A 15,642-nucleotide genomic window follows, 5' to 3' on the forward strand; every position below is an offset into this window, starting at 1 on the left:
CATGCTTTGTTCTGGGACACTTCAGACACATGCAGACCAGGGAATCGGAAGCCTTCTGATTGCCAGACGGCCACTCTACCCACTAAGCTGCGGCTGCTTTGCTTACTCATGCACATGCATATTTTATTTGCAAAAAAATCAGGTTCTAAATGTGGGATCCTGGGAACCCCAGGGATCTTGAGGGGATTATAGTAGGGCATTCACCAAATATTCGAATATTCAAATATCAAAGTCACTATCCAACGTTGTTCACCGAAGTCGAATATTCGCTTATTTTTATTTTTTTATTGTTTTCTCTTTAAAAAATATATGGTTTATACAGCTTGGCTAGATAGGAAGTCATAAGTTGTCAATGCCCCTGGTGGATGAATTTGTTAATGCTCTATACCAGGGGTTCTCAAAGTTGTTTTGTCTGTGACCCCCAAAATAAACATATTTGAACTGGGGACCCCCACCCTGACAAGCACTTGGAATTGTAGGTATTACATTTAATGTGACTCGGTTCCGCAGATAAATATTGTGAAAATAGCAGATCTACATGCTCACAACGCCTCGGGTTGCGAGGCGTTGTGAGCATGTAGATCGTCTATTTTCACATTGTTCGCCTCTTGCTTACTTAATATTTGACAGTTTGACCAGCCCTGTCGAATATTCGACTATTCGAATACTTTGAGGTCGAATAATTCGAATACTAAAATCAAACCTCGGTTCGAAGTGGAGCGGTGAATCTCTGTGTGTGTGTGTGTGTGTGTGTGTGTGTGTGTGTGTGTGTGTGTGTGTGTGTGTGTGTGTGTGTGTGTGTGTGTGTGTGTGTGTGTTTGTGCCAGCACAACAGCGCCCCTCCTTTAACTTGTGTGGCCACTCAAGGTATTGCCAGGCTACAGACATACCCAGCCAGCCAGCCAGCCAGCCAGCCAGCCAGCCAGCCAGCCACATAGAGCATCGCAGCGGAAGTTGATTCCTGGGGTCACTACGTCATTCCCCATTCATTTTCGCCATAGACTTTTACAAAAATATTTATAACAATTATGTTAAGCCTCGAACCAAGCCATCCAGGATGGAGGTGAATCATGACCATATAACCTTTTTTTCTATGAAAAGAACATTTTGAAAATCGCTAAACAAAGGGTAGTTATTAAATGTAGTATATCAAATAATGTAATATTAAAATATGTTTTCACATAGGATCAAAGGTTATATGGTCATGATTCACCTCCATCCTGGATGGCTTGGTTCGAGGCTTAACATAATTGTTATAAATATTTTTGTAAAAGTCTATGGCGAAAATGAATGGGGAATGACGTAGTGACCCCAGGAATCCACTTCCGCTGCGATGCTCTATAGCCAGCCAGCCACAGACATACCTGTCTATTGGGAGCGCTTTCACCGCTCCAAAAATCACTATTCGTGAATGCCCTTGATTATAGATGATTTAGAGTTATGATTCAAATAGACCCTTGCGGGGCCTGTATCTCAGATGGTGTACCATTTGGTTCCATTTGTACAGTCTGAGAGTTCATTTATCACTTTCTACCCTTTACAGTCTACACTTTACAGTGTAGATTGGGGTCCCAGAGATGAAAAGCGTGGGGGTCATCTCTGGGACTGAGAATCACTGGTGTAGACAGTAATTGCTCTTACCTGTAAATGAGCACTTCGTCCTCGGAACAGTTGTACTGAAGCTGGAACATTTTGACCTTTGGCGTGGTTTTGCTGACCGTCCACTTGATCACCGCAGAGCTAGAGGTCACCTCGGACACAGACACCACCTTCTCGGGCGGTGGCTTGGGCTCCCCCTTGCTGACCTTGGTGGAGCTGGTGATGTCGGAGAGCCCTGATTTAGGCTGCGCGGTGCGGTTGGTGGTGTTACTCGACTGAGGGTTGCTCAAGTGAGGGAGCTGGATGATCGACAGCTCTATCGAGGCGGTGGATTCCCCCGCCGCGTTGGCGGCTATGCACGTGAAGAGGCCGTAATCCTTCGCTGTGGTGATGGTGATGTCCAGGGTCCCGTTCTCGTATACGGTCGCTCGGGACGAGTTGCTGATCAAGCGGTCGTCTGGAGTGACCCAGTGTATGACCGGCATGGGATCGCCCACGGCCTTGCAGCGCAAGCTGGCCGTTTGGCCTTCCAGCACTAGCAGCTTGTGCGTGTGCTGGGTTATCAGGGGCGGCTCGCAGACAAACTCCTCTTCGCGCACGGACCAGAAGTAGCGGCCCTTCAGGCTTCCCGGGGAAGCGCACGTCTCCATATCGTCTTCTCTGTCCAACCGTCGCAGCCACAGCACTTCGCAGTTGCAGTGGAGCGGGTTCCCACCGAAGCTCAGGGACAGCGGCGGGGCGTACGGCGTGCTCGCCACCACGCCGTTCTGGGAGCGGGCGAAGATGGGGTCCGGCGGGAGCTTCTGGAGCCTGTTGGACGTGAGGTCCAAGCGGGCCAACTTGTCCAGGTCCGTAAAGGTCCCCTCACTGATGAAGTTAATGAGGTTGTGGTCCAAGCTCATTTGGTGGATGTTGACCATCTTGCGGATGGCCTCCCAAGGCACGCTGCGCAGGTTGTTGTACGACAGATCCAGGTCCTCCAGGGTCATCAGCGGATCGTCAAAGGCCGCCTTGTTGATCCGACTGAGCTGGTTGTTGTTGAGGATCAGGTGCTGCAGGTTGACAAGGCCCCGGAGGTCGTCGGCACCCAGCTCCGTCAGGCGGTTGCTGTCGAGGTGCAGCGACCTCAGGGTCTCCAGGTCGATGAAGGAGAAAGGCTGGATGGCGCTAATGGTGTTCCGGGACAGGGTGAGGTCCACCAGGCCCGTCATGTTGGCAAAGTCGTGCGCGGAGACCTTGAGGATGAAGTTGCCCCCCAGCCGCAGCTCGACAGTTCGTCGGTCGATGTCCACGGGGACAAAGAGCAGGCCTTTGGAGGGACACAGCGTGCCCAGGGATTCAGACAGATTCTGACAGACACAGTATTTGGGACAGGCATGGACCATCGTTACTGCGGTTCCCAGAAACAGGAGACAGATGACCACTTTGTCCATGGTAGTTCATACACAGGGACCTGGAAGGAGAACAGAGAGAACAGATGAGACACAAGTACGATGTCTTTTATAACATTTTTACCACTTCCAGGTTGACCACTTTCAAGCTGGCGTCTCTATTTTGGTGTACTACAGCTGAATTTAATCTTGCATAACAGAATGAGTATTCTTATATCCTGACAAATCCATGTCATAATATATTCATCTTTTCTCACAGTGAATAAGTAAATATTTGAACAGCTGGGAGTGTGTGTGTGTGTGTGTGTGTGTGTGTGTGTGTGTGCGTGCGTGCGTGCGTGCGTGCGTGCGTGTTTGCATGTGCATGTGTGCATGTGTGTGGAGGTAGCCATAACAGATACAGTTCTTTCATCATCTTGCTCTAACCGGCACACAGCCAAAGTTCCAGCTGATTCGCTATAAATAGCATTTTTCACCTTCCCACTTGGCGATGCAAAGAACATGCTGGATATCACATGAGGTCTGCTCGCTGTGCACACTGCATTATGAGGTGCTAAGAAGCTAATAGGGGGGTATTTTAATGACGCTGATGCATATCATTAAATATATACTGACATAAACTTATTTGCATGCTTAAAGGGTCATGAAACTCCTCGGCCAATTTGGATTTAATGGTAAAAGTAATCCTCTTTCTTACTCTATTTCACAGTCTAGCCCCTGTTTGTCCTTCCCATCTCTATTCTGTATTTCTCCATGCTGTTCGCACCATCTCATCATCTATTGCTAAAAGGTTAAGTATTCATAAAAATAAAAATAAATACTGCAGACTACATGCTTTTAAGGACATCTGCACAGCGCTCGTTACCGGGCGACTGCTAAATGGCTGGCAACACTTGCCCCCCTTCCAGCCAGCCTTTAATTCCCCCAGACATTTTGTATCATTAATTCCTAATACACTGAAAACTTAAAAATCAATTTCAATCACCTTATCGTCCACCATGAAGCGGCGTTTATATAATGACAAACCTCGGCCTGACCGTCTGCCTTGCCTTCCCAGAAGAGTTACTGTACCACAGAGTCCACTGTGTAGTTGTGTTTTAAAACCCATTTAGGCCTAGAATTATTTAATGCTTTAACCAGTGAAAAATAGCAGATAGCAGATATACAAGCTCACAGCGCGGCACCGAGTGCCGCGCTGCGACCTTGTAGATCTGCTATTTTTGAAAAAAATCTTGAAAATGTGTGCAAATCTCAAAATATATGTATTTTTAGAGCGAACGTTTGTAACTCAAATTTTGCTTCTGGGTGGTCCTTGGAACTATAATATTTTGAGATATGAATATTTTTTTACAGGTGTCCTTCACATGAAAAGGTTTGAGAACCACTGACATAGTAGTCTCTCAAGAACAAACTAACTGAGCTCCAGTTAAATGAAAAGGACCTTTTCTTTGACGATGGCTGGCCAGTTTTTAAAAGAAAAACCTTAGAAAGATTCAAAAGACACTTATAGAATCGGGTAAAAATTCAAATTTTCCCGATTTTTCAAAAATAGCAGATCTACAAGCCCGCGCTGTGAGCTTGTATATCTGCTATTTTTCAATAGTTAAAGCAGTCAATAATCCTAGGCCTAAATGGGTTAATTTGCACGATTTAATGCACAGGTTATTACCATCATCCATTATTCACCGTTTGAGATGCCGGCCCCAGCATGAGCCCTACTTATCTTCGACTTGCCTGCAACACCCCCGTCATAATGTAAAACCATGCTTTTCAATAACTCATAATTATGGGAGACGTTATATATGACAGGCCTACTCTTAGTCTTTTCCAATACCAGTTTGCAATTATACTGTGTAGTGCTGTAACGCGTGTAGACGGTGTGTCACACAGAGATAATTGGAGCGAAACGGCAGGGCCTGAATGAGAATGTGCATTCTGTTGAATCTACATTCACCAAGAATAAAAATGCATAAGTGTGGACAGTTGCTCCAATAGTGTTGAAAGAAAGCCATGCCACGCCGCCTACTCTATACAATACGTGCTAACATTCTAAAACACATTGCAGTGGCATGCTCTTCTTTGAATACGTTTATAACACACATACAACCGTACACGTATTCTTAACACTCCTTTAACTGAGGTGCAAACATTCACACAGACATACGGCATAAATGGATAATGCAGGGTCATTTCATTTTTCATTACTTTCTTTCTGTTTAGTACAAATCCCTGACTGTGTCACTCAAATTATGATTGTTATAATTTGCAGTGATTTTATGAAAACCATAGCAATCAGCCAAGTAATAGCTGTTACATCGTATGTACTGTACTCTATGGGGCTGTTAAGTATGACATCATTTTGTAGGCAGAGGAGAATTTCTGCCCCCAGTTTCTGTGAATCTTTTTACTATTTTTACTATTTACAAATTTTTCTTCTCTTTGTTGTTGAAAGGAAAGTGTTAGAATTATACTTTAGTCGTTATTTTTGTCTCGGATCTGTTGAAATAGCGAGGGACAGAAAATGCTCTGGGGGCAGAGTTCTCCTCTGCCTACAAAATGATGTCACAGCTTAAAAGCCCCATAATGACAAGGTTTCCATTGAGAGAGGAATGACAGAAGCCTGATTTATACTTAGCTTAACAACAGTGTCTCGCACCAACAACAGCAACATCTACAAGCTCCCAGCCCATTGTGCTGCGACCTGCAGTGAGCTTGTAGATCGGCTATTATTGGTGTGCGACACGGTGCGCAACCAAGTACAAACTGGGCAAGTATCAGTTGAACTGATTCATTCAACTGCATCATCTAGTGAGAATTAATTAGGAAAATCTTTTTTTTGTCCATTGGACAAGAAACAAATGAAAGCAACACACATCCCACACACACACAAACAGAATACAAACATGTAAAAGTTTCAGTCTTGCGTCATTCAGTCCATCTTCAGATGGACTGAATGGCATGCGGCAGAAAAAGGAGAGTGCTTCCCTGGGAGGATTGAAGTGCTTGTACCGCCTGAGAAACCAGCATGGGGCCAAACAGATGTGACCTTTTTTAAAAGGGATAGATGGGGTGCCAATCACAGAACACTGACAACCTTGGATGAAGGTGGCCTCCCTGGGGTTTCCCTCGATTTACTGCAGTCCCTGTAGAGAGACAAAGCTTTCCGCACCACGCCAATGTCCATTTGGGATATTAGGAACTCTGACGCTACAGAAGAAGACAAAAATAAACTGAAGCTTTAACCTGATTGAAACCAGCACACAAATGGACACAACAACCGCAGTGAAATGAAAGATGCTGGGGCGCGTGTATCAAAACAGCAACCCGGTATCGCCAGTGGAAGTTTGTGATTGGCTGAATCGGAGGTAGGGAGCGCTCCGTTGTGTTCGCCTGGACCGCGTGGAGGTGACAAATTTCGGGAGGGGTGGCTATTCTGTCCATAATGGCAGACAGCACATAAGCCGGTAACGGCGCTGAGTCGGCTCATGCGACCGTCGCAGACTCGCAACGCTCGACTATGCAATGTTTCATAATATAATCATAAGGTCAAGTATTATACTTAATAATTGGGACTAATTAAGAACCATTATCATAGTTATAATACCATACCACATAGGCATTGCCACATAGGCATTGATGCCTGATGGCGTCGCTGGTTCGATTCCCTTTTCCGCGTGTCGCTCCCCGTCTCTCCCCCCGTTTCCTGTCAGTCTGCGGTCCTATCCAATAAAGGCATAAAAAGCCCAAAAAACTAATCTTTAAAAAAAGAAATTAAAGATGCTATCAATTATACATTTAGAGGTCAATTTAAATCAAGCCCAGAAGCTTTCTTGTGGCGTTAATCCTTTTAGTTGACCCTGTACTGTCCTGTACTTTTTCCTATGCAAACTTCTAATAAAGAATCCAATCAACCAATGTCTCATCTCACGGTGATAAAGGGTTTTGGGATATCATGCAGTTCTTTGATCCAGGTTGTTTGCTACTGTACGAAGGACCATGGTTCTGTTTCCTAACCGGTGCCTCCCTCCACACCTCATTGAAGGATGAGGTTTACGGTCAAGTTCATGTCCTTTTTTCCACTGGCCCAGCAGCATCTGCTGCTTCTGGACTGTAAATAACGGCCCCCGGTCTATTCCGCGTGCCTGTATTCATTACAGACACTACAAGTACATAATGAGCGCCTGAAGGAGGCCATCAAAGTGGTAATTGCTGTTTAGTGTAGTGGAATGTCACGGTGGCATTAGGAGAATAGGCAGGATACTGTAAAGACAGAAAGAGAGCAGAGAGAGAGAGAGAGAGAGAGAGAGAGAGAGAGAGAGAGAGAGAGAGAGAGAGAGAGAGAGAAAGATAGATTTTACTGATTTGTTCCACTTTTGCTTTGGCATTGGCAATGTAAATGTATGTTTTCTCATGCCAGTAAATCCCCTTTGAATTGAAACTGAGAGCGAGAGAGAGAGAGAGAGAGAAAGAGAGAGATTTGCAGCTAAAGGTGATGTGTATTTTCAGAGAGGAAGTTTGTTAGACAAAGGTAACCTTCAGATTTGAGCAACTGCACAGCTGTATAGCCATCTGTTACGCAAAAAGAACGAGAATGCAGGTGGGTCTTGAGGGAGGACGGTTCTGATGGCTCGCAACTCCTCAACTCCCCCTTGGCGCCGCACGATCTATAGCACCTATCAATCAAAGGCCACGTCGTTAGTGTGCGCGCGTGCTTGCGTCTTCGCACGCACGCACAGTCGCACACACACACACACCTGCACACACACACACACACATGCACGCACACACACCAGTGGAAGATTGATGAACATTTCGTGGTGGTTCGTCCTTGCCCTCTCACCTAAGATGTGCTGAAATGCTTTTTTCCTCCACCTTTCCTTAAAAGTCTCTCATACAGAGAAAGACTAGGTCAAAAACTAGTAATATAGATGGACCGAGCATGAAAGGCTGGGGGGCTTTTTATTTGAAACGATGGATAAAGGAACCGGCGAGTCGGCGACACACTATATTCATCAGTTAGTGATGTTCATATTTTCGTGTTATTGTCCATAAGGTGACCGTGCCAGTTTAACAGATCATCCAGGCTGGCTAGAACCAAGGTTTGGAGGTATGTGCACAGTATGTAAACTGTACTCGACCATGTAGTACCAGCCCCCGCGTCAAATGATAAAGAAAAAAAAGAAAACAAGTTATGAGGATAAACTACATGCCATAGCCTGGGGGGACAATTCCTCAAGGCTAGGTTGATTGGTGTACTTCATCAGTCAGTCACACAGTCGGCAAATTCCAATTAATTTTCCTGCTATGGGCTGTCCAGGAGATGGGATCCGTGTCAAGGACAACTGTCTGAGTGAAAGTGACATGTCCCGTCCCACTTAACTAAACTTGAAGAGATAGATACTGAAATGCACTATATCTCTAATTATATCATTCTTTCAGCAGTTTTTTGTATTAGTAGTTGCAAGTTTCAATCCTACAGAATAATACACGTTTGTTGTATTTCAACACTTTTCTGTCATAATTGTTTTCAATGAATAAAAATAAAACGTATAGCCTACACCCCCTCTGTACACATCTAGCTCTTTTACGCGAATTGCCTCTTCATTATGAACATTATGAGCATGTGATGATGATCTAAATACACTGTACAAATCCAATAATGGTCAGATAGATCATTATTTACACAAATCCTCTGCTTTCTTGTGCATTTGTGGATCTATAGGAGAATGCATGTCCAACAGCTCAATTCCTAAGCATGTATTGGAGAGCAATGCAGCGTCTAATACAACATGACATCAGAGCAAGCTATATGATCCTTACCAGTGATCCAACTGTGTAACATGTCATAACATAGGTAATTGACATTGCTTCAAACTTACACTTGAGTGAGCGAGGAGCAATGGAGCATTCCCATTTCTCAAGTCAAACCTGCTTGTTTCCTCCATCCATCCTCTGTGTGTGAGAATTGGAATTTGGCTGGTTACATGGATAGGGTTGGCAACGCTATTGCACTCCAGCCAGTCAATTCCTAAATCAAGGTTTGAGTCCATTAAAGGGATACTGTAGTTGACAAAAAAATATTATTTTTTTTACCTGTCGATTGGAGACTTGAATTCATGGATATATTTTGTCGTAGGCCTATTCCTAAGTCAATAATTTGATGACCAGCAGTGGTCACAAAGAGCCTGCTTTGTTCCCTATGGAGACACGAAGAGTCTCCTCAAATGATTGGTTTAGGATTGTGAAAAAAAAATAAAAAAATCCATGAATTAAAATCTCCATGGGGTGAGTAATCATCTGAAAAAAAGTCATTTTGGGGTGAACTATCCCTTTAAGTCCTAATACATACTGTAGAAAAGTCACCAGTTCTCCTCATGGCCCATCAGGACTTGGCTCCACCCCCCACTTCACCTGCTCCAATTCACCACACCTGCACCCACTCGGCCCTAATCAGCTGCCTACATAAACTGCCTTTGCCCTCAAGTTCAGTAGCAGCAGCAGCAGACATGAGAGCTGGAGGTTGGAGAGTTTTCCTTGGATCTCAGACTAAACTCAAATCTGGGGTTATGCGTTAAATGAAAATAAAACCATAACACAAAATGGAATCCAACTCTTCAACTGGCATTCTTGCCGATGCCCCCATGGCGATTTTAACCCAACTTTAAACCAGCCCCTGAAACCTCAAACCCTATACAACATGGTCCTTCGAGCCCGGATGAGCAAAATTGCCATGGCCAAACCAAAAACAGATCAGGAGTGGTCAGACTGGCTGCAGGAGAGCAATCAAGTACTCCTGCTGATAAGGAAACACAAGACCTCGCTTCCTCCTGCAGCCAGTCCACCTCCTCGTCAGCCTCCTAATCTCCGCCTCCTGCAGCCCGGCACCCTCCTAGTCTCCGCCTCCTGCAGCCCGGCACCCTCCTAGTCTCCGCCTCCTGCAGCCCGGCACCCTCCTAGTCTCCGCCTCCTGCAGCCCGGCACCCTCCTAGTCTCCGCCTCCTGCAGCCCGGCACCCTCCTAGTCTCCGCCTCCTGCAGCCCGGCACCCTTCTAGTCTCCGCCTCCTGCAGCCCGGCACCCTCCTAGTCTCCGCCTCCTGCAGCCCGGCACCCTCCTAGTCTCCGCCTCCTGCAGCCTGGCACCCTTCTAGTCTCCGCCTCCTGCAGCCCGGCAACCTTCTAGTCTCCGCCTCCTGCAGCCCGGCACCCTCCTAGTCTCCGCCTCCTGCAGCCCGGCACCCTCCTAGTCTCCGCCTCCTGCAGCCCGGCACCCTCCTAGTCTCCGCCTCCTGCAGCCCGGCACCCTTCTAGTCTCCGCCTCCTGCAGCCCGGCACCCTCCTAGTCTCCGCCTCCTGCAGCCCGGCACCCTCCTAGTCTCCGCCGCCTGCAGCCCGGCACCCTCCTAGTCTCCGCCTCCTGCAGCCCGGCACCCTCCTAGTCTCCGCCTCCTGCAGCCCGGCACCCTCCTAGTCTCCGCCTCCTGCAGCCCGGCACCCTTCTAGTCTCCGCCTCCTGCAGCCCGGCACCCTCCTAGTCTCCGCCTCCTGCAGCCCGGCACCCTCCTAGTCTCCGCCTCCTGCAGCCCGGCACCCTTCTAGTCTCCGCCTCCTGCAGCCCGGCACCCTCCTAGTCTCCGCCTCCTGCAGCCCGGCACCCTCCTAGTCTCCGCCTCCTGCAGCCCGGCACCCTCCTAGTCTCCGCCTCCTGCAGCCCGGCACACTCCTAGTCTCCGCCTCCTGCAGCCCGGCACCCTCCTAGTCTCCGCCTCCTGCAGCCCGGCACCCTTCTAGTCTCCGCCTCCTGCAGCCCGGCACCCTTCTAGTCTCCGCCTCCTGCAGCCCGGCACCCTCCTAGTCTCCGCCTCCTGCAGCCCGGCACCCTTCTAGTCTCCTACTCCACCTCCTGCAGCCCGGCACCCTCCTAGTCTCCTCCACTACCTCCTGCCGTGAAGCTCATTCAGCCACGCCTCAAGCTCCAGTTTCCGACTCCAGCTTCAGTCCTCGCTCCACAGTCCAGCCAGGCCTCCACAGCCCCCCCCCCCCCAGTGTCTGAGCCCCCTCTTCAGTTGCCACCACCCGAACCCCCCCCCAGTATCACAGCCTTTCATGGGGCGGCCGACCCCTCAGCCTTGGTCTTATTCAGCCCCCTGCCCATATAACTATGACTTTTCAGTTTGTAAATACTATCCGTATTTGGGGCGGCTGTAGAAAAGTCACCAGTTCTCCTCATGGCCCATCAGGACTTGGCTCCACCCCCCACTTCACCTGCTCCAATTCACCACACCTGCACCCACTCGGCCCTAATCAGCTGCCTACATAAACTGCCTTTGCCCTCAAGTTCAGTAGCAGCAGCAGCAGACATGAGAGCTGGAGGTTGGACAGTTTTCCTTGGATCTCAGACTAAACTCAAATCTGGGGTTATGCGTTAAATGAAAATAAAACCATAACACAAAATGGAATCCAACTCTTCAACTGGCATTCTTGCCGATGCCCCCATGGCGATTTTAACCCAACTTTAAACCAGCCCCTGAAACCTCAAACCCTATACAACACATACTGTTTAATACTATTCTGATATTCTTCTGGATCATTTCTTGAACACCGACATTCTACAGTCCAGACGGCACGTTAAAGAAATTACTTTAGAGAATAACTGGGAGTGGAGAATTGCTCTGGGAGCTTTATGAGCTGAACCAGCGCCCCTATGCTGACACAGACAATCTCTGGGAAAAAGGCGGGGATTATCAGAATGGAGAATGGGAGTAACACATTGTGACTGAAACCCGAGCTTTCCTCGACGATAACCAAAGTAATCTCTCTGTTCAATCAAACGTGCACGTGCACACGTATGCACGCCCCGTGCGCACAGACAGACGCGCAGCCCCTAGAGTCTGCCTAGAGCAGAAGAGAATACACAAATAGACTTGCATTTTCCACGGTAATGAAAATCAGCAACCGAGGCTTGTATCAACCAACGAGCGCCCCCATCTAAGAAGTGATTAAACACACATGTTGCTGTCAATCTGCCGTTGTCAGTGGAATCAAGGGGCAACGTCGAACGGTAGCAGGTTGTCTGTTCGCCTGAGGAAATGGCGTTGATGAATGTCCACTTATTGTAGGCTCAGTGTCTTTCAACCGTTTACCGCCCTTTGTCACTCCGGATATAAATCTCACCAACAACAGAGGGGAATGTGTCTGTTACAGTCTGGGGACCTGAGCATTTACAACCCGAACATTGTACAGTACAGTTTTGTAGTGTTTAGTTTACACTGCATTTGTTTATTTCTCCACAGAATAGTTTCATTCATCAGCTGAGGCAACTGGATCCTTAACAAGCCGCTGTGGTGGGAAAGGTCAGATCTGTTAAAGAGTGCACTCTCTCACCGTTCCTCTGGTTTACCTTTCCCTTGTGCTAATCACCTTCACACCTACACACGCAGCATGCGTGCACGCGTTTGTGCACGCACGCACACACACACTCGCACACGCTATGATTAATCTGACCAACCTTCACAGCCCTCCGTGGTCTTTGATGAAAGCTCCGTTGTGCAATAATGAATGTCAGCACGGTAGGGAAGACTCAACAGTACACAACAAGAATGGAATTAATTCATGCTGCTGGACCAAGAAGAATGAAGTATTTCTTTTTCTTCAATGGTCTTGCAAATTAACATGTTTAGGGGGCTTTTTAGGCCTGACCTGTTTGCCCCTCTGTCTGCTTGCAAAGTTCTTTGCTTCTTTGGTCTTTTGTACCTACAGTAATATGAGTCCAATCTCCTGCCTCTCTGCAGAAACTCTAATCCATTTCCTGGTGAAATGAGTTGGCAATCAGGTTGGTCCCATTTTTATCAAGCTTCTCTGATCTCAGACAGAACTAAAGCGTGATTTATAGTTGTGCCCCGGTGTCGCTTGCCAAAAGTCTAAAACGCAGCACACCATGATGCGACGCGTTGTGATTGTAGATTGGTTGTTTATGGCAATCGATACCAGCCTGTGACTAAGTATAAATTAAGACCTGACCAGAGGACAGCCAGCACTTAGTGCTCCGCTCTCCTGACAAATACAATTACATTAAACAAATTAATTCAGGAGGGAAATTACTCAGGAGAGAGATTATACAGAAGCCGGAGGGGGAAAAAATGTATATAAGAAGCATAAGTTGACAGATGTGCTATGGAAAGATATGCCTTGCTCTTGTTATCATGCCATTCACAATGACTTGAATAGGAAAATGCATTCCAGATTAGCGCTGCGGCTGAATGCTTGCTCCTGCGACAGATATTCAGCCACAAATCACTGTGTCACAGTGGAGACAGCCTGAATCATCTCATTTCAGCGGGTTGTTCAAGTAGTTCAGGGAGATTTGACAACGTGCAGATGCATCAAAAGCTGGTATATGACCTGAACCTTTTGGAGATTTTGACAGGTTTGCATTGTATAACAGTGGATTGAGTGGAACAAAAGGCATGGCAATTATTCTCAGATGTTTAATGGGCTAAACCAATTGTCTACTCGTAGTTGCGGGATGTAGGTATTATACTGTATATAAAATTATTGAGCAAGAGTAATGTAAATAATTTCCGTAATTTGTTTGATGATAATCTAAAGCAGTGGTTCTCAAACATTTTTGGTTCAGATCACCCCGGTAAGTCCACGTTTTTGATTTTGAAAGATTAAGATTTAAAGAAATTGACAGAGATATGGGATCAGAGGAACACCCATTTCAACAGAAAAAGCCTCTCTCTCCTTAGAAAATACAGTACACTGTAACATCCACATGCCATTGTACAAATCAATGAAAACATGATAAAGAGTACCACAAGTGTGTGACTCACTTATCTATAGTTATCCCATACCCTAACCACAACTCCCACACAAGATACTGTAGAGGTCTCCCAGTATCGCTGCATGTCCTGCATAGGGACGGGGCGATATGAAAATGTCATATCACGAATATTGTGACCAAAGAAATCGTGATTTATGATATTATCGCGATAATCAAAATATCTCCATTATCTGCCAAAAAATAGCCGATCTACAAGCTCACAACGCGTCGCAACGCAACTTGTTGTGAGCTTGTAGATCGGCTATTTTCTGGCAAAGAGATTTGGTAGAGAGTGAAAAAAAGTACTTTTACCAATAGAGGGTTTAAATGGTACCGGATATGCAGCTCGGTGAATTGATCCCAGTGGATGACGGAGGACGATTTCACGATAATTTAAATCTCCACAATACGATTATCGTGAGTGCTTTTTAATCACGATAAACGATAATATCGCTCATCGTCCCATCCCTAGTCCTGCATCATCACGTCCTGCAACACCAAAGCCACAACGGTGACCTGCACACTTTGAATGCCCCCAGTGGGTTAACACAATTAGTGCCTCTTAATCTGAAGGTTGCTTGGTGCCTCGGTGCCACGCGGTTTCCTCCATAGGCCGCCGCTATTATTTTGAAGGGCTGGAAGGGGGTTGTTTTTGTTTTTTTGGATTATCACTTGACGGCAACGATTACGTCATCTAGTCACATGACAGTGTGGGACAAGAAGAGGCAAGATGGCTGCGCCCTGCCTTGTGCCTTGTTTACATTTAGATCTGCTGCAAAATGTCTCAAAATGGCTATTTTGTTTAAATGAAGTTTCTTTATGGGCCTCTCCATTGACTTAACATTGAGGAGCTTCACTTCGCGTGCACGCCCAACGTGCGTTGTAAACAAATCGCCGACATTACCGATGCGAGCGGGACCGGAGCGACATTAAGTAAGTAATAATATCTTTACTGTATATACAGTAAGATTCACAGTCCTCACCGTCAACGGCGCCATGGTATTAACCCTTTCAATGACGGTGAGGACTGTCAACGGCGGCGAAAAAGTTAATAGCCACCTCAGTGTCCACGCTTGGAAATGTCAGTGCTTTTACCACACTCCAGCCAAGTCACTGATGTGTCTCTTATTATTAATTTGATGTTTTGGCTTCCTCTTTCCCCTGCACCGCATATCACTTCAGACCACTGAGCTTTCAAGTCCAAACCTGAGCTATTGAAGCATAAGATACATGAAAACCCTGCTTGTGTGTGTGCGTTTGTGCGCGTGTGTGCGTGTGTGCGTGTGTGTGTGTGTGTGTGTGTGTGTGTGTGTGCGTCCCGCATGAGTGTGTACAAATGCCTCTGTGCATGTGAGTTTCTAAGAGTGAAGGTTTGTCTACAAGAGCCAGTCTACAGTATAGCTATATTGACTAAAAGAGTGTTACGTTTCCAAACAGAAAACCCCCTGGGCTAATGAATCTAATTTACAATCTCCTCTCCTCTCCTCTCCTCTCCTCTCCTCTCCTCTCCTCTCCTCTCCCTTCCCTTCCACATATTCAGATCAAAGTACAGTTCTGCTAGGCTGGCTAACCAGAGTATGGGAAGGCTGCTTTGATCTTGTCAGCATGCTACGTAGATAATAAAAAGGGCTGAGCCTTGGGGTCCTCTACTGATTGGATATCCCCATCTTGAATCGAACGAATCACAATCTCTGCATCGGCCTTAATTCTCTCTCTCCGGTATCTCCAGTGGACGTGTGGCTAATCGATCGGCAGGCAAGGGGGTGTTGATTGCACATTTAAACATGATGACAACCAGTCAAAGTTCACACTCTGTGGTTGAGGATAAA

At 46.7% G+C, this 15,642-nt stretch overlaps 1 protein-coding gene across 1 annotated transcript in view; it reads right to left on the minus strand.

Moving 5' to 3' along the window:
- Nucleotides 1-15,642, minus strand: part of LOC308305674 (leucine-rich repeat and fibronectin type-III domain-containing protein 2) — a 49,996-nt gene that overhangs the window by 8,880 nt on the left and 25,474 nt on the right. Inside the window, exon 2 of the mRNA XM_080750511.1 lies at nt 1,642-3,052. Within this exon, the coding sequence (XP_080606637.1) occupies nt 1,642-3,032 (1,391 nt within the window). The 5' untranslated portion in view covers nt 3,033-3,052. The remainder of the gene's footprint in view (nt 1-1,641; nt 3,053-15,642) is intronic.

This window comes from Nannobrachium achirus, assembly GCF_963921795.1.
Source record: "Nannobrachium achirus genome assembly, chromosome: 20".
Taxonomy (NCBI): domain Eukaryota; kingdom Metazoa; phylum Chordata; class Actinopteri; order Myctophiformes; family Myctophidae; genus Nannobrachium; species Nannobrachium achirus.